Below are 20,000 nucleotides of genomic sequence, written 5' to 3'. Positions count from 1 at the left end.
TATGTAGATAGATAGATAGATGTATAGATAGATAGACGCGATGTATTAGAGTTGAGTTGATAAGAGATAAGATTTTAAGAGCCAGGGATTCTGCGTGCCCGCCGTGAAGGGAGAGGAGTGTTGGTAGAGAGAGAAAAAGAGCAGTGTCCATTATAATTTGAAGGGAAAAGAGTGATGCAACAGTGCAGTGATGAGAGAGAGAGAGAGAGAGAGAGAGAGAGAGAGAGAGAGAGAGGTTGAGACGAAAAGCCTTTGATTCCAACCTTTTCAGATAGGCTGCGTGTTGAAGGTCCTCCCCTCCTCACCCGAAGAGAGAGAGAGAGAGAGAGAGAGAGAGAGAGAGAGTAAAATAAAAAAGTAAGTCTGACTGACGGGAAAATTAGCGAAACTAAGAATGGAGAAATAACGAGAGAGAGAGAGGGGGGGGGGATTCCCTCTAGACTCACCTGGCAAACACCTGTCTACCCAAATCCTTAAAATGTTTGAAGTGCGTGACAGGGAAAAGGGCGAGAGAGAAAAAGAGAGAAAAAGGTGAGCGAAATAAAAGAGAGAAAAAGTGAGAGTGTGAGAGGAGAGTGGGTGAAGCTGAAAGGTGAGAGAGAGAGAAAGTGAAAGAAGAAATCTGAGTGAAAGTATTTGTGAAAGAAAAATTGTTGAAGGAGAGAGAGAGAGAGAGAGAGTTCATACTCCTCACCTTATGCATCCAGTTGTCATCTTGTCATCTGCACATATTCAAACCATCTCAGTCTACTCCTCCTCACGATAACACCAAGACACTCCAGTCCCATCCTTCCTCTCAACTTCTCAGCACTTCCATCGTAATTCTAGCACCCCCCTCCCCTCAGGCCTCGCATTCAAGGATACTAGCACCGCCCCCCCTCAGGCCTGTCATTCAAGGATACTAGCACCGCCCCCCCCCCTCAAGCCTGTCATTCAAGGATACTAGCACCGCCCCTCCCCTCAGGCCTGTCATTCAAGGATACTAGCACCGCCCCCCCCCCCCAGGCCTGTCATTCAAGGACGCACTACACATCACCCAATCATTGTCATTTCTGTACGTTGTAGCCTACGAATATCCTCCGCCTTTACTGCCCAGGTCTCACTACCATACAGCATTACACATCCACCTAATCATTGTCATTTCTGTACCTTTGAACCTACGAATATCCTCTTCCTTTACTGCTCAGGTCTCACTACCATACAACATTACATATCCACCTAATCACTGTCATTTCTGTACCTTTGAACCTACGAATATCCTCTTCCTTACTGCCCAGGTCACACTACAGCATTACAGTACACTCTTAACGCGTGCCACATACAAAGATCTCTTAGCACGGAGGGAGAGGCAACAGCTCCCTGACAGACTGACAGTAAAAAACAAAAAAAAAAAAAATGAAAAAAATGAAGAATTGAAAGACTTAACATGTTGATTAAGAAACCGAGAGTAAGAAAAAAAAGTGAAGAAAATTATTGATAAACTGAGTAAGAGAGAGAGAAAAAAGTGAAAACTTGACTTATAAACTGAAAGTAAAAAATAAATAAGAAAATACGAGTGAAAAATTAAGACAAAAATTGGCTAGTAAACCGACAGCCAAAAAATTTAAAACATTGACAAAAAAGCCTCCTATTACTCACCTGACGACTGAAAATTTTGACTGATAAACCAAGTAAAAAAAAATTGAAAACGGAAATTTTTAATCGATAAACCGAGTCAAAAATGGAAAAAGTGAAACAGACACACATTGTACTCACCGCAGACAGAAAATTTTGACTGATTAATCGAGTCAAAAATTAAGTAAATAAATAAATAAATATAACTGAAAAAAAAAAATCATTCTATTCACATGAATACTGAAAATTTTTGTCCAGGAAACTGTCAAAAGATTTAAAAAAAAAAAATGACTCCTACTCACCTGAAGACTGAAAAATTGGACCGATAAACCAGGTAAGAAAAAATTAAAATAAAATAAAATACAAAAAAAAAACTTACTTGAAGACTGAAATTTTTGACCGATAAACCGAGTAAAAAAAAAAACTGAAGAAAACATGAAAAAACTGAGAAAAACATGACTCCTACTCACCTGAAGACCATCATCTCCTGCCTGTCCGCCTCCCTGTAAATCTTGAAGTACATAACCAGCATGATGAGGCCAGGGATCCAGAAGGACACACTAGAGCTGACCACGGCATAGACGAGGTTGACCTTGAAGTCGCAGAGGCCCGGGGTGGAGGCTAGGTGGGCGAGGTGCTCCTGAGGGCGAAGAAGAAGGGGGGTAAATAAGGGGGCGGGAGTTAATGGGTGTAGGGTAATTTGTGTAATGGGGAAATGTGGTGTTAAGGGGTAATGGGTGTGATAGTGCTTCTGAGGGCGAAGAAGAAGAAAGGGGGAATGGGGGTTAATGGGTGTAGGGTAATTTGTGTAATGGGGAAATGAGGTGGAAAGGGGTAATGGGTGTGATAGTGCTCCTGAGGGCGAAGAAGAAGAAGGAGGGGGTGAATGGGGAATGGAGGAATGGGTGTAGGGTAATCTGTGTAATGGGGAAATGGGGTGGAAAGGGGTAGTGGATGTGATTGTGTTCCTGGGGGTGAAATGAAGGTGGGGGGGAGGTGAAGGGGTGATGGAGGTAATGGAGGTTAAGTGAGATTGATATGGCAAGAAAACATGTATAAGGAAACATATGCGGTGATAATACTGTAAAAAAGGTGTAAAGAAACATGTAATATTGTTAAACTTGTGTAAGGAGACATAGGCTGTTGGGATATGGTGGAAAGTGTGTAAAGAATAACATGTATCGCTGGAATATTGTGTAAATTGTGTAAAGAAACATGTGTCGTAATATAGTGAAGATTGTGTAAAGTGTGAAAATTGTGTAAAGAATCATGTATCATTGGAATATTGTGTAAAGTGTATAAAGAATAACATGTGAAGTTGGAATGTTGTGTAAATTGTGTAAAGATTAACATGTATCCTTGTAATATTGTCAGAAGTGTGTAAAGTGTGAAAAGAAGCGTGTATCATTGATATATTGTGAAAAAGATAATTGTGTAAAGCTACCTGTGTCGTTGTAATATTAAGTGACCGTGTAATGGCGAGAGAATCAAGTTACGCCATCAAAGGACCCGAGGCGCGGTACAGGTAGGAAGGAGGAGGTATAGTAAACAGCGCTGCACCCCCGTAAATATTCCCGACCGACCTCGCGTAAGTATCCGACCGACCACTTGTTAATATCCCGACTGACCGACCGACTCCACGTAAGTATCCCGACCGACCGACCCCTTGTAAATATCCCTACCGATTTTCTTGGTGGTGATGACGTTACTGTTCCTTAACCACGGTCTGTCTTGCCGAGCAGCCCCATCGACCACAGGTAATCAGCTACTTCCGTCGTATGTCCTCCCTACACATACAGTACAGTACCGTATAGGCATCCGGCGCTCCACTTGTGGTGGACAGCGCCTCACGAGGGTCAGACCAAGGCCCTTCCCACGGCGAGGTGCAGGGAAATATGAGGAGATTTGGCTCTCGGGTGCACGCCGCTGTTGCTTCACCCAGGATGCATTGTGCCACCACGTGTAGGCTTCTTGTCAGATTTATTTTTATTCTTTATTTTTTTTGTGTGACGAAATCCAGTCCAAGGAAGGCGGCATTTTTCTTCCTCTTAATTCTGGACTGTAGCACAGGGAAGGATTTATTGTGTGTGTGTGTGTGTGTGTGTGTGTGTGTGTGTGTGTGTGTGTGTGTGTGTGTGTGTGTGCGTGCTCCAGGCCCAATCCCAGTGTTTACTCAACAAAAAACAGATCCATTCTCCTTATCACAGCTCACCCCTGCCCCCTCCTGACACTCAAGCCGCTCTCTCTCTCTCTCTCTCTCTCTCTCTCTCTCTCTCTCTCTCTCTCTCTCTCTCTCTCTGTATGTCCGTCTCTGTATATTTGTCCACCCACCCATCCATCCATCCAACCATCCATCCATCCATCCATCCATCCATCCATCCATCCATCCAACCATCCATCCATCCATCCAAGCCGGCCTCCTTCATGCACTCTTTCAGTTATGCAGATCACCAATTAGCTCCCGAAAAAAACACCAAGCAAGGGAAATTGACGGAGAGTGTTTTTCTTTCCAGCAGCTTGAGAAGAGCATGAGAGAGAGAGAGAGAGAGAGAGAGAGAGAGAGAGAGAGAGAGAGAGATTATTTAACCAGGACAGACAGAGAAAGGTTGGGAAATGGAAAGGTAGGATGAAAGGAGGAGAAAGAGGACAGTGAAAGAGGCAGAGAGAAAAAAGAAAGATAGCCTGATTGGTACCGGAGAGAGAGAGAGAGAGAGAGAGAAAACTGCTGTAACTAAAAAAAAAAATCAAGAAAACATTATTTGGGTTAAGTAAAAAGAAAATGGAGACACCCTAAGAAGAAAATGGAGGTGGAAAAAAGCCAAGAGGGGAAACTAGGTCATTTTTACCCGGTTTGCTCTGATCGGGGGAGGGAGGGTAGGAAAAATGGCTGAGGGGGGCAAAAATTGGAGGGAAAGTTATGGTGGGGAGGAGAAGGGTAGGGAATGGGGAGGAGGGGAAGGCAAGGAAGGAAGGAGGAGGAGGGGAGAAATTGAGGAAGAGGAGGAGAGGGATGAGGATGAGGAGGGAAACAAGGAAAGGGTTGAGGAAGGAGGAGAGAAATGGGAAGGAGGAAATGGATGGTGAAAGAAGGAAGGTAAGGAGAGCTAATGGAGGAAAAAAAAGGTGGGGAAAATGGGAATGGAAGAGATGGAAAGAGAGAGAGAGAGAGAGAGAGAGAGAGTGTGTGTAGGGAAATGGGGGTGGGAGAGGGAGTTGAAGAGATGGAAAGGGGAGGGAGGAGGGGAGGAGGAGAAGGGATGGGGAGGGGAGAGGGGAGGAGGAGAAGGGATGGGGAGGGGAGAGGGGAGGGGGGAGGGGAGAAAGGGGGTGGGGGAGACGGTACTGTCAGATCACTTTGATGTCCTTAATTCGCGTTGGAGAGAGAGAGAGAGAGAGAGAGAGAGAGGAGGGGGGAAAGGGGTGGAAAGTTTAAGACAAGGAGAATAAAAGGAGAGAGTAGAGAGTAAAGGGAGAGAAGAGAGAGAGAGAGAAAAGAGAGAGGGGAAATAGTGCAGAAAGAAAAGAGAGAAGGGAAGAAAGAGAAGAAGTTAAAGAAGAGAAAGAAGAAAGTGGGAAAGGAAGCAAAAATTAAAAAAAAAATAGCCAGAAAAGAGAGAGAGAGAGAGAGAGAGAGAGAACGATAACTGTGGAGGAGGTAAAGAAGAGACGTTGGTAATTGAAGAGAAAGGGTTGGAGCTGGAGAGAACAGGTTTAATTGGACGGAAGAGAGAGAGAGAGAGAGAGAGAGAAGAAAAAGCGGTAACGAACTTAGGTTGATGATAAAAATAGATTAGAGAGAGAGAGTTGAAATAATAAATGAAGAAGGAAATAAAGAGAGGAGGAGAGAGAAAATTGATAAAGGAAATATAGATAATATTTTTAAAAGAATAAAGAAAAGAAGGAAGGAAGAAGAAGAAGGAGGAGGAGGAGGAGGAGGAGGAGGAGGAGGAAAAGAAGAATAGAGAAGGAGAGGTGAGAGAAAGACGGAGAAAGAGAGAGAGAGGGAGGAGAAAGGGGGAATGATGGAGAGAGCAATTAAGAGGGAGGGTTGGGAAGATTGAGAGAGAGAGAGTAGAAAAAATGTACTATTTTTCCTTTATCTATCTGTGTCTATGTGTATCGCAGTCTGTGTATTTGTGTCTATCTATCTATCTATATCTATCTATCGGTCTGTCTGTGTGTCTGTCTATCTGTCAGTCTATCTATGTTTCTGCCCGTCTGTATGTGATTATATATTCATGTGCCTATCTACCCATGCCTGTCTGTCTGTCTGTCTGTTTATCTATCCGCCTTTTTCTATCTATTTGTCATGTGCTGTATTCATCTCTCTCTCTCTCTCTCTCTCTCTCTCTCTCTCTCTCTCTCTCTCTCTCTCTCTCTCACGAATACAAAAGAGTACAAAGAAGAGCAAACACCCCCTCTTCCAAAGACCCACTCTTCAATGAGAGAGAGAGAGAGAGAGAGAGAGAGAGAGAGAGAGAGAGAGGTTCTGTTAAGCATGTGAACCCCTTGATATTTTATTTATTTTTATCTTTTTTATTTTTATTTTAATCCAAATTTTTGCCAAAAATTTATTCCCACGTTTTCCTCAGCAACAACAAAAAAACAAGAACAAAAACAAGATTATAGGCTCGCACTGCTCTCATATACCCGCCGTTTTGCGACGCAGTTGAAAATTACCATTCAGAATTCCGCACATTCATCACCCATACGAGCTTTTCAGATAATTTCGCCTCGTTCACGCGCTCCGCCTCCCCCGTGTGGCATCCGCGCTTTGTCGTTCTGGCCCAAATCCCATTAGCACGTTGAGAAATTCCTTACCTTGATGCGCCATAGCAAGCGTGTGATTGACTCGGCATTCCGCGTTGATCAGCGTTACGTGTGTGTGTGTGTGTGTGTGTGTGTGTGTGTGTGTGAGAGAGAGAGAGAGAGAGAGAGAGAGAGAGAGAGAGATTCATGACTGTATTGATCACTGCTGTTTCATCACTATATTGATCACTGCTGTTTCATCACTATATTGATCACTGCTGTTTCACCACTATATTGATCACTGCTGTTTCATCACTATATTCATCATTTCTGTTGCATCACCGCCAGGATTAGACAATACTGTTCCTGTACTTCCTTTCCACAGCACTTCTTCGTGACTAGCGCTGTGTTCTCAGGCTAATCTCTTATTACACGTTCACCATTCACGTTGCGGGGATGTCAGTTTTAGGCCAAGTTCAAGTGAAAGGAGTATAGCATTTTTATTCCCATGGCTTTCCCAACTGACCTCTGCCATTGTGTGTGTGTGTGTGTGTGTGTGTGTGTGTGTGTGTGTGTGTACTTCCCTGCTGTATATTTTGGTGCAGCGGAGGGGCGCCTTCACGTGGGGGCACCGATATAACCAGGCGACGTACCTGCCTGGCTATGCAAACGTCCTTACTCTCACTCCCTATCCCCCGCAAAAAGGATGGTTTACATACTACTACTACTACTACTACTACTGCTACTACTTTATCCTTCCACATCGTTCGGTTCATTAGCCGATAGATAGATAGATAGATAGATAGATGGGTAGACAAATAGACAGCTTGATTTACTGATTGATTTCCTGATTGACAGAGAGATGCAGCACGAGAATGTGATTGAGTGAATGAGAGACAGACAGGCGGACAGCAGTTTTTTGACCAGTGAGAGAGAGCAAGAGAGAGAGAGAGAGAGAGAGAGCAACCATAACCCAGGGAGAGGAGCAAAGGGGGTCATCACCAGAGAGAGAGAATGTGAGAGAGTGGGAGAGATGAGAAAGGTCTTTGAAGCGGCGGGTCTGGCAATATCACCTACACTGCCACCTTCACAATTACTGAGAGAGAGAGAGAGAGAGAATTTGTCAGTGTGTGTGTGTGTGTGTGTGTGTGTGTGTGTGTGTGTGTGTGTATACTTCCTGCGAATCCATGTAATCAAGCACACATGTTTCCCCGTGTGCGTGCATGTGCAAATTTACTGTTGCATGTAAGTACGAGTGCAGAGTGTGTGTGTGTGTGTGTGTGTGTGTGTGTGTGTGTGTGTGTGTGTGTGTGTGTGTGTGTGTGTGAGAGAGAGAGAGAGAGAATGAGGGGAGAAGGAGAATGTGTGTGTGTGTGTGTGTGTGTGTGTGTGTGTGTACAGATAATGATGAGCGGTACACTGCCTTTGATCCTGTACAAGCAGAGGAAGAAAGTACACAAGCTCTCTCTCTCTCTCTCTCTCTCTCTCTCTCTCTCTCTCTCTCTCTCTCTCTCTCTCTCCATGCACCCACCTATCCATCCATCAAACCCCATCCATCCACCCACGCACCTCCTTTCCTCCTCTATCCACCCATCCATCTCCTATCCTCATCCTTCCATCCACGCATCCATCTCTCATCACTGTCCATCTGTCCATCCATCCATCATCCAGTATTATCATATATTTTCAACCACGTAGTGTTCCATCCATCCATCCATCCATTCACCAATCCATCTATCTATCCACCCACCAGCCCACCCACCCACGTCCTATCCTCATCCATCCGTCCATCCAACCATCCATCCATCCATCCATCCATCCATCCCCCTCCTATCCCCCTCTATCCTCACCTTCGTCGTGTACCATCCCAGGAAGATAGGCAGCACTGATATGAAGAGGGGACTGAGCCAAGCCACGGTCAGCATCAGAGTTACGGTCCGCACGGTCATCCGCAGCGGGTAGTCCAGCGGCTGAACGATGGCCGTGTACCTGTGGGTGGATGGCAGGTGGATGAGTGGATGGCCAGGTGGATGAGTGGGTGAGAAGGGGGGATGGTTGGGGAGGCTGATGAAAAAGGGACGGGTGGGGGATATGGAAATGGGTATGAGTGGATGAGGAGGTGGATGGCCAGGTAGATGAGTGGGTGAGAGGGTGGATGAGTGGATGGCCAGATGGATGAGGGGTGAGAAGGGGGGATGGTTGGGGAGGTGGATGAGGGAGGGTGGATGGATGTATAGGACTACATAATAGATAGATAGATAAATAGATAGATAGAGAGACAGATAGAAGCAGGAAGTCAAATGATGAGAAGGTGTTGTGTTTGCGAGAAGCGAGCAGCGCTAAACGCTTACACGGAGGAAAGCTGACGACAGCGGCCAGTAAGGAGATGATTCAGTTAGCTGTCAGCAGTCCTCTCGTGAGAAAGTTCTGTTGCCATGAGGAAGATACGTGACACACACACCCTACTACACGAGATGTTAGGAAAGAGAGTTTTAGAAGGAGACAAGCGACCCTATAGAGAGGTCGAGACGGAGATTAGCTTTAGAACAGAGAGAGAGAGAGAGATAGCGAGACAGGGAGGTAGCTACCCAGGACTTATACTATTATACCTGTTTAATATTTCCAAGACAAATAAAAATAGTCCCATACTATTCTTTACCTCTCCCGTCACTACATGACATCTGGTGGGGAAACTACTACAAGATATAAAAGCCGCTCGACCACAAGTCTAAAATATACTTCTCTACAATTAACTACAAAGTCATTATGACATTTGGTAGCAGCGAACGTATACGAACCTCGTCTACGAATCAACATTAAATTCCTACAAAATATCAAGATTGACAACAACCAACAATATCAGCTCCTGCCCCCTCCGTCTCCCAGATCATTACGCTGATGCAGAGGTCAAGAGATCACTCGACGCCTTGCAAGTAGCTTAACGACAAACCAGCAAATCTGCGGACATCGTCTCCGAATTAAAAGCAAATTTCTACAAAAGCAACCGAGACTACAAGGTTAGCTTCAGTTCTACAAAGTCTACAGCCATCTACAATCAACTACAATTAACAACTCTACGTCGTCTGTATAATCTTCTACACGCACCTACAAGTAGCGGCAGTCTTCATCCCACAACGAATAAATCACTAGAGAAAAGGACAGAGAAAACTTCCACATAGAATAAAGGGAACAAACAAACGAAGAGTGAGACACGATTTACAACACATCTTACTCACTCGTCTTCACTCAAGTTACTCATCGCTACTCATTCACTCACCACAGCTACCAGTGTGGGAAGTCGACGTCACCATGTGCTGAGATGACATCACAACGCGAGTCTGCCATGCCAAGCAACGTGTGACGGACACCAGGCACTTCTCACCCACTACTCATTACTCATTATTCACATAGCTCCTACTCATATTCACTTATTTTCACAGTTAAGTTGGAAATTCGACGTTCTATGATGAGGTTTGCCTGGGACAGCCGTTAACCACTACAAATACCAGGCCATGGAGTTTCCTGAGTAATATCGTCCATCAACACACCACTAGAATTATCAAGAGATCTTCAATCAAACCTGTATTTTCTTCCGAGATCGACTTTTGTATCGACACACCTCTACGATCTGTATCAAGTGGGTAAAATTATACTTGCTCATTTCTTCTCAGTGCTAAAATTAGCTATATTCAACTTATTTAATCATCTAGTTTGCTAGGACATAAATAAACAAGAGGCGTATTTCATAACATCATATCTTAATGACAGGAATATTTTCGCAACCACCCACGTTAATACCAGATGACACACAAATTGCCACAACATCAGACTCACAATTAAGAGACAGCCCACCCATTGTACAACCCACACCACACGTTATAGATAAGGAAACAAATACGGGAGTTTCGGATGATGAGTGGGAAACCCCTTCAGACGTTGAGAGTATCGACTTCGCAGCTGCCTTAAATACGTATGCCAATATACTTAACAGGGTTCACCGGTCCGGTCATACATATTCTACCATTCCCTCACATAACGATAAACTCGTACAAGTTGAATTAATAGGGCAATCATTAAATATGAATCAAGAAACAAATACTGCTGATCTAAAAACCACACCTCACGTTTTTGTGTATCACGAGGATAAGACTGCCCCAAAATTCTCTGGCACAGACAAGGATCGCATTGATGTCATTTCATTAATCAGTCAGTGCGAACAAATGTTCATCAAGCGCCACATACTAGATGAACAAGAGAAAATTGCTATTTTTTCATCTTGCATAAGCCAGGAAAGATGTCCAGCAAGCAATTTATTGCGCTCCGATAAGCTACATCGTGCTAGGACATATGATGAATTTAAAACTGAATTTCTGAAGAAATTTTCTGGAGGTATGAACTTCTTGCCAGGTATAATTCCAGAATTACATAAAATTGTAGATCTTGTAAGGGAGCACACTACAAACCATGTGCTCAGTGAAATAACTGCTGATGTCTCCACAATCAAGAGAACCCTATTAGCTACTCTGGAGAATTCTAAGTGGATAACAGATGATGGAAAGATGTCCCCAGACCTCGTCGTGGACATCATTGGTTATGTAGCTGCCTTGTGTAAATTACCTGATAGAACCCTTAAGATCGCCAAAACAATCGCGTACCGTACATCCCTGGAATGTGCTTACTAGACTTAATGAACGAGGTAGAGATGCAGTGCAGTAAAGCAGGTGTGGTCGACACACATGCACATTCTGGTAGAATCAGGGTACCTGAGACAGTATCAGCTGTGAAAACATCAACACCGACCCCAAACAGAGAACAAAATCGATCGCGACCTGAAATGAGGCAGCCCAAACAAGCAAAGACGCCTAGACCTCGTTCCCACACGCCTTCCTACAGGCAGTTTCATAAGTTTTCGCGCAGCCCGAGCAGGTCTCGCGCTATAAACAACACTTTTTATGGGAAATCACCTCGTAGGTCACAGTCAAGGGATAGGTCCATTCTGTGTCATTACTGTGCAAAACCAGGACACACAAGGTATGAATGCTTTATCAAGGCAAAAGAGGATAATCAAAAGACACAAGGGTTTGGTCCTTACTGTAGGCATCATAGATACCAAGGGCACTGGACTAGTGATTGCAAAACAGTAGAAAAAATTGTGTCTATGTTCAAATCGGGGTAAGACCAAGTCATGACAAAAAACGAACAAACGTAAAGAAGAACAAGGTTAAACTTCACATAGGAGGCATGTTGGGAAATGAGTGTATCTTGATACCAGCTGTATGTGAGGATCAAAACGTTTCCTTATTTTTAGATACAGGCTCTCCAGTGAACTTAATAACACATGAAGAACTAAATAGAATTCTTAAAAAAAAAAAGAAAGTAACTTTTCTGGATGAAGCTGATTTAGAATTAAACACAGTAGATGGTCAAGAGATTACAGTAAAAGGTATGATAAGATTAAATCTCAGTTTCACAGAAACTACAAGACCATTCTCTGCATTGTTCTATATCGTTGAAAACTTAGCAATTAAAGCTCATATGTTACTGGGCTTAAGATCCATGAGAACTGAGAACATAACTATACTCCCACAAATGAATGGAATAGACTTTGATAATGAATTTATAGAGGAAATACTTTCAGAGCCCTCACCGATTGGTAGAAGAGAGCCAAAAAGAATTGGTAATATTAAAGGCTTTAACAAACATACACAAACAGATGAGTGTATAGATCCACTTACACCAGCAACCCCATCCTCCAGAATTAGTGACTCAGATAACAGTACTGATTTATCAATTTTTCCAGCCCATCTCACTAATGATTTGGTTATACCACCTAATTCATACATGAAGGTTACCATAAAGAGCAAATTACGGAATAGTACTGTTCTTGTCTTAGAAGAATTATGTAAAGTAAAAGGATTGTCATTAGAAAACGCATTATGTCATACGAACGACGAAGGGCTAACTCAGATATTCATTATTAATCACATGAATGGGGAAGTTCAGTTGAAGAAGGGAACTTGCATAGTTAATATTGAAAAATGTTTAGCCCCTGTGAAGGAAATAAATATTGGTGGAGTAACAAGTGAGATCAAATCTACGGATAGAGAAAGAATAAAGAGAATTTAATTCACTCAGGTGAATTTGACGAAGAAAATGATTTGTTAACCCTGCTGGAAACACACAGGGACACCGTAGCCTTGCCCGGAGAACGATTAGGGTGTACTAACTTGATTAATCACATGATTAATGTGCACCCAGAAACACCACCAATTTTCGTACCAGCTTATCGCATACCACACTCCCAACGTACACTTGCAAATCAGTATGTCGATGAAATGTTAAAGCTTGGAATTATTGAGCCTTCAGTTTCTCCGTGGAACGCTCCCCTTTTCTTTGTGCCCAAAAGAAATGGAGAAATGCGTGCGGTAGTAGATTACCGTAAACTAAATAATCACACCATCCCAGACAGATTTCCCATGCCATTGCTAAGTGATGTTCTACAGAATATTGGTCCTGAGAATAATATATTCTCGACCATCGATCTCCTAAACGGATACTATCAGATTCCGGTATCTCAGGAGTCACGTAAATACACTGCCTTTTCAACAAACAGAGGCCATTATCAATATACAAGAATGCCAATGGGACTGAGGACAGCCCCTGGTACGTTCCAGCGTCTTATGAATTACGTATTGTCCGGAATTTTAGGACAAGGAATATTTGTTTATCTTGACGATATTATTATCGCAACGAAGAATATTAAGGATCATCTCAGGAAATTAGACTTACTCTTACAAAAGCTTAGTGATGCTGGATTAAAAATTAAACTTTCTAAATGCAAATTTTGCTTTAAGGAAATAAATTTCTTAGGCCACAAATTAAGCTCTGATGGTATTCACACCACTGATGACAAAATACAGGCAGTGAGAGATTTTCCTGAACCCACTACGACTGACGAAGTTAGACAATTTTTAGGTCTGGCTGGGTACTATAGGTCCTTCGTACCACAGTTCTCTCATATAGCCTTCCCTCTATTCCAACTACTCAAAAAAGATGCTGTATTCCAATGGGAAGAAGAACAAAAAAGGGCATTTAACAATCTAAAAATTAAACTAACGAATGCACCTTGTTTAGCATATCCAGATTACACGAAATCATTTCTTATTTGTACAGACGCATCAGTTAAAGGATTAGGGGCTGTACTGATGCAGGAAGATAAAAGAGGAAAGAATCAACCAATTGCATTTGCCAGCAGACAAACAAGAGGTGCAGAAAAAATTATAGCACTACAGACTTAGAGGCACTTGCAGTGATTTTTGCATTACAAAAGTTTCGAGATTTGGTATATGGTTACGAAATCCACTTATTCACCGACCATAAACCACTGGTGGGTATGTTTAAAGAAAAACTCCTTTCTGGGAGGAGAGCAAGATGGAAATGTACAGTTGAAAACTACAGTGTACAAATACATTATATACAAGGTAAAATGAATATAGTAGCTGACGCATTATCTAGGAACCCGAACACAATTCAGGTTGCGGCGTTAGATCTCAAAGGAAATATCCCAAACCACGAGGATATCGCAAAGGCACAAAGACTTGACCCAGTATGGTCAAAAGTAATATACAAGTTAGAAAGTGGAGATGACATACAATTACCCAAACTGCATGTCCCACTTGAACAATTCACAATGGTCAATAATACATTATACAAAATTAACTCTAAACAACCAAAACGCCAAAGAAATACTAACCAGTTGGTAGTACCTAATGACATGATACCCCAAGTATTACGAATGATACACGACAGCCCACATGCAGGACACCCTGGAAAGGATAAGACATTCAACCAAGCCCAGCTATTATATTACTGGCCTTCATTACGAAGAGATATACACAATCATATAGACAGATGCGAATCATGTGCGAAACACAAAGGATACCCAATCACACCTGCACCGATGGGTAATTACCCAGTACCACATCAGCCATGGGACGTTGTCGCTGTTGATTTACTCAAGATGCCATTATCATACAATAATAACCTATACTTATTCGTAGCAACGGATCATTTTTCCCGTTATGTCATTTTAGCTCCAATTAAAGATAAGACAGCAGAGACAGTAGCAAAGGCAATAACAGATAATGTAATATGTCGCTTTACTACCCCAAAGGTATTAATAAGTGATAATGGAGGAGAATTTAATTCTGAGATCTTACAAGAAATATGTAAACAATACAACATTAAAAAGGTTAACGTTTTGGCCTATCACCCAGCATCGAATGGGTTGGTAGAGAGACAAAATAAAAGGTATTAGATGTGCTACGACACATTCTCAGTGAAAATTATGCAAGCTGGGATGATTGGATTCCCAGAGTAGAGGCCTCCATTAATGGGTCTATAAATAAATCCATTGGTGACACACCACATTTCATTATATATGGCACGGATAAAAAATTACCATATGAGCTCCTAGAAGGTGACAGCATGCCTATATACAATTACGATGATTACTCTAAACTCCGTTTACGTGAATTCCAGGACATACACAAAAGAGTGCAAAAACAATTAACGATGTCCAAGGAAGAAATGACGGAGGCATTTAACAAAAAGGCAAAAGATTCACCTATCAGCTTAGGAGACATTGTTTACGGAGTCATTCATACGAGAGACAATAAATTATCCCCTAAATTTGAGGGCCCATACAGAGTAATTAACATAAAGGCAAACAAAGTTTTAATTAAGTCACTTTCAAGTGGCGAGGAAAAACAAGTTCATATTGACCATTTAAAACGAGTTTCAAGGGAATTATCACATAATTATTCAGCCTCGGATACAACCGAACAGGTGAACGTACCTCAAGAAACCAAGCAAGAACACAACAATGATTACAAAAAGAAATTAAGGTCATATACCAAACAATCGAACATAGGTGCAACTGTTCCAATGAAATCTACAGTACATCATTTACGAGAATTAAATATCGATTTAAACTCCTTCTATAAATGAAATAACAGCCAACCGTAACGCACATCATCACTATCATCAACCACAGCTTTATAGGAAATTAATAGATTTTTTTTTCGGTAGGTTACGATGAAGGGACTTATGCTATGGATTCTCCTATACATAGTAAGAGTATATGCGCACCTAGACCCCAAGCATATAGTACGACAAGGATGCCTCATAGCTCCAACGGCCACGACTACAATCGTCAAGGACGTCATGAGTACTGAAATAAGTCTAGATTACTTGTATGACTTACCTACTTATATAGAAAGACTTGCGACGCCGATGCGAACTCTGGACTTCAAGATAGGGAATTATGTTTCACAATCACATATCACCAAGGAAGTGGATGAAATGGTGAAGTTAGCGAAATGGAAACTAGAACAGGCGAAGTCAACTATGCTCGTCATGATCCAAGATCTCCCATCTTATGGAACAGAGGTGCTGAGCGACAGGAACAACATCACACGTACTCGCCAAAAGCGCGGTTTGTTCGATCTGGGCGGCGCAATTCTTGGGAACATCTTTGGATTGGCTACAGAGGATGACCTTAAAGAAATAAACAAAAAATTTAATAAGATAGCTCAGGTACTAACATACCAAGATAAATTCATCACAGGACAGAACTCGGCAATGAAAATAATTGTGAAAAATCTGAAACAAGCAGAAAACGTAGCTCTCGAGAGTATAGATAAAATAAATGACTTGGAGGGTAACGTTACCCTTTTCCAGCACTTCTCCATCATCACAGAACATATTGACACGATTCTACTACAATTAGAGAACACTAGAGATCATTTCAGGGCACTTATGCAAGGAATTTCGAATGCTGGTGATGGCAAGATCACAAATGACTTACTCCCAGTTCATGAGCTACGTCAGATAGTTAGTCAAGGCATACATAAACATAAATTGAAGCCATTGTTCCGCAGTAGGGAATTTATGCAATATTACCCGTACTTGGAAGCAACACTAACACCAACATCAGTGATAGTTCATGTACCATTCATCACGGAAGACCTGTTCACAGTATACCAAATACACCCCTTCCCCTATAGAAACAACAACACTTTAGTCATCATCAACATCAACACAGACACCGAACTCATCATGGTCTCCAAGAGACGAGACACTGTCACTTTCGCAAGTGAGTCAACGATTGAGCGAAAGTGCCGCACATCCTTACATGCTGTTCATCTTTGTCCTGCGTACATTTTCACGTTTCAGCCTACTGATACGGTCCCTTGTGAAATGGCTATCATCAGCAATAACAATATTCATCATCATTGCAACTTCACTTTTGCTCCAGATAAACTTGTACACCATCAACGCATTGGACACTCGCAGTTTTTTTATTTCCCTCATAACACATCAGTTTACATAGTCTGTCCAGATATACCACCATCTCATACATCAGCCTCAGGATTATACATAGCACCAGACTACTGTGCGGTATTTACACCATCCATGTCTACTTTTTCCACCATCAATCACTACGCCATTATCAACCATACACACAAACATTTCCACCCACTGCCTGATATGGACTTAAACATGAGCACAAGTATTAAGCTGACTTCACCTAAGTTTGAAACTATGCAGCTGATCAATGAAACAATGAAGCCCTGGGAAGATTTGAGTTTGAGTATGTTCAACCCATATTATGTGTATAGCCAAGCACCTTCTGTCTTTATAATTATCTGCATTGTGGTTGCAGTATTGCTGTTGGCCATGCACAGAATGCATGCAAGAATTGCTAATTTGGAGTCATTGTTTAGTGGGGGAGAGTTAACATCACAGTTAACCACCCTGAATGAAGTGTATATATTTTGTATATAGTATTAATTATATAAAAAAAAAAAAAATAATAATAATAATAATAATAATAATAATAACACAAAGAAGAATGACCCATATATGGCAGACCAGTACCATTATCTTTAAATGAAATATTAGTAACTCTTACAATAATCTTAATTTTAAACTATTTTTATTCTTGCATGTATGCAATTCACTATAATAACCCAAGTACATACTGTATTACAGTTAAATAATTTACTTTAATGCATTTATTCCAATATGTATTCAACTTATTTAAAATGTAATATTACTGAATAATCACTATTTACTATGCATAATATATGTATACAATATTCATACAATTATGTTACTTTACAATATTATGTATTTCACTTAATTAGCTTATAAGTTCATTATAATGTGTATGTAGTATGTATTAATATATTATAACTATTAAATGTCGATGGTACGTCATTTTCGCGCGGCCGAGCAAATATAGGACTACATAATAGATAGATAGATAAATAGATAGATAGAGAGACAGATAGAAGCAGGAAGTCAAATGATGAGAAGGTGTTGTGTTTGCGAGAAGCGAGCAGCGCTAAACGCTTACACGGAGGAAAGCTGACGACAGCGGCCAGTAAGGAGATGATTCAGTTAGCTGTCAGCAGTCCTCTCGTGAGAAAGTTCTGTTGCCATGAGGAAGATACGTGACACACACACCCTACTACACGAGATGTTAGGAAAGAGAGTTTTAGAAGGAGACAAGCGACCCTATAGAGAGGTCGAGACGGAGATTAGCTTTAGAACAGAGAGAGAGAGAGAGATAGCGAGACAGGGAGGTAGCTACCCAGGACTTATACTATTATACCTGTTTAATATTTCCAAGACAAATAAAAATAGTCCCATACTATTCTTTACCTCTCCCGTCACTACATGACATCTGGTGGGGAAACTACTACAAGATATAAAAGCCGCTCGACCACAAGTCTAAAATATACTTCTCTACAATTAACTACAAAGTCTTTATGACAGATGCGTGGGTGGGGTATACGGGGATGAGTTTGAGTGGATGGGGAGGTGGATGAGTGGATGGACAGGTGGATGAGTGAATGAGAGGGGGGAATGGGTGGAGAGGTGGATGAGAGGGGGACGGGATGGGTGGGGCGTGATGCAGGAGATGAGTGAGTGGATGAAGGATGGATCATAGGTGGGGGAAGTGGATGAGAAATGGGTAGTGGATGGAGGAGGTGGATGAGACGTTTGTAATGGACGAGGGAGCTTACTTCTACATTAAAAAAGGTAATTACTAGATTATATTTAGTACTAGTATATATGAATAATAATAATAATAAAAATAAAGATAATTACTAGATTATATTTAGTACTAGTATATAATAATAATAATAATAATAATAATAATACGTGAGTGGATGGATAGGTGGTACTTATGTGATGAAGAGAGATGGGTTGAGGAAGGTTTCTCTCTCTCTCTCTCTCTCTCTCTCTCTCTCTCTCTCTCTCTCTCTCTCTCTCTCTCTCTCTCTCTCTCTCTCTCTCGCCCCTAGCCTCGGGGCCCTAAGCAAGGAGGGGAGTAATATTGAATGGGTTATTTTTTTTTATCCTTCCGACATTGCTTAATATCCTTTCTCTTATCTCCTCCTCCTCCTCCTCCTCATGTACTCTTTCTCCCTCTTCCTCTCCTCTACTCTTCCTCCCCAACTTCTCCCAATTATCCCTCCCTTTTTTCACCCCCTCTCCCCTCCGTGTAAGGGGATCCCACTAAGAGTATCCAATCCTATTAGATGGGGATTACGTGTCGCCAACCCATCCCTCTTTCCCCTCTTTCTCGCCTCTTCCTTCATCTTCCCTCCCTCTTTCTCCCTCTTCTCTCTTACCACTTTTCCCCACATCCTTCCTCTTTTTCTTCACTTTTCCTTCCCTCTTCCTTCATCTTTCCTCTCTTCCTCCCCTCTCACCTTTCCCCTCTACCTCTACTCTTCCTTCGTCTTCCCTCCTCTTCCCTCTCTCTTCCTTCATCTCCCCTCCCTCTCTCTCCCTCATTCTTCCTTTCCTCCTTTATCTTCTTTCTATCTACGTTCCTCCTCCCCATAACTCATTTTCCTTGCCTCTCCTCCTCTGCGTCCCTCATCTTTATCTCACGCTGTTCTCTCCTCTTCCCGCATCTTTCCTTCCTCTTTTCCTCTCTTCCTCCCCTATCTTTCCTCCTTTATCCCTTTGCCTCCCTCCCTTCTTCCTTCTTCTTCCCTCCCCCCTTTGCTTCTACCTCCCTTCTTCCTTTTTCCCTCTTCCCTTTTCGTCCCCTCTTCCTCTCTTCATGCCCCTGTCTGTCTTCCTCTGTCCCATCGCCTCTCTTCTTCCTGCACTGTTTATCTCCCCTTTATCCTCCCCTCCATCTTTCCTCTCTTCCTCTTCCTCCCTGTTACCTCTCTTCCTCCCTCCCTCTCCCTTCCCCCTTCCTTTCTTCCACCCCTCCCTCCTCCACTCCTCCCTTCCTCTCCTCCTCCATTCATCTCTCTCTCCCCAAATGATGCGAATTAATCACATGAAGAACATTTTTGTGGGAAAGACGTATGCCTGTGAGGGAGGGAACAGAGAAGGCTTGAAGGGTGGGTGGGTAATGAGTGAATGATGAGTGAATGAGTGAATGATGAGGGGATGGTGAATAACTGAAGAGTGAATGGAGTGGTGAGTGACTGAAGCAATGATTGGGTGGATGATGAGTGAGTGAGGGAATGAGTAATGGGTTAGTGAATGAGTGAAGTAATGAATGAGTGGATGGTGAGTGAGTGATGAGTGAATGAGGA

General features: G+C 42.2%; 1 protein-coding gene across 1 annotated transcript in view; it reads right to left on the bottom strand.

Moving 5' to 3' along the window:
- Positions 1-20,000, bottom strand: part of LOC145397521 (octopamine receptor beta-2R-like) — a 141,732-nt gene that overhangs the window by 58,539 nt on the left and 63,193 nt on the right. Inside the window, exons 3-4 of the mRNA XM_080270594.1 lie at positions 8,214-8,352; positions 2,085-2,254 (exon numbers count right to left, since the gene is read on the bottom strand). Coding sequence (XP_080126720.1) covers positions 2,085-2,254; positions 8,214-8,352 — 309 coding nt within the window. The remainder of the gene's footprint in view (positions 1-2,084; positions 2,255-8,213; positions 8,353-20,000) is intronic.

Source organism: Coenobita brevimanus, chromosome 5, assembly GCF_032717465.1.
Source record: "Coenobita brevimanus isolate Jiangsu-jjx chromosome 5, ASM3271746v2, whole genome shotgun sequence".
Taxonomy (NCBI): Eukaryota; Metazoa; Arthropoda; class Malacostraca; order Decapoda; family Coenobitidae; genus Coenobita; species Coenobita brevimanus.
The sequence above is the reverse complement of the archived record's forward strand: the minus strand, read 5'-3'. Positions and strand labels throughout refer to the sequence as shown.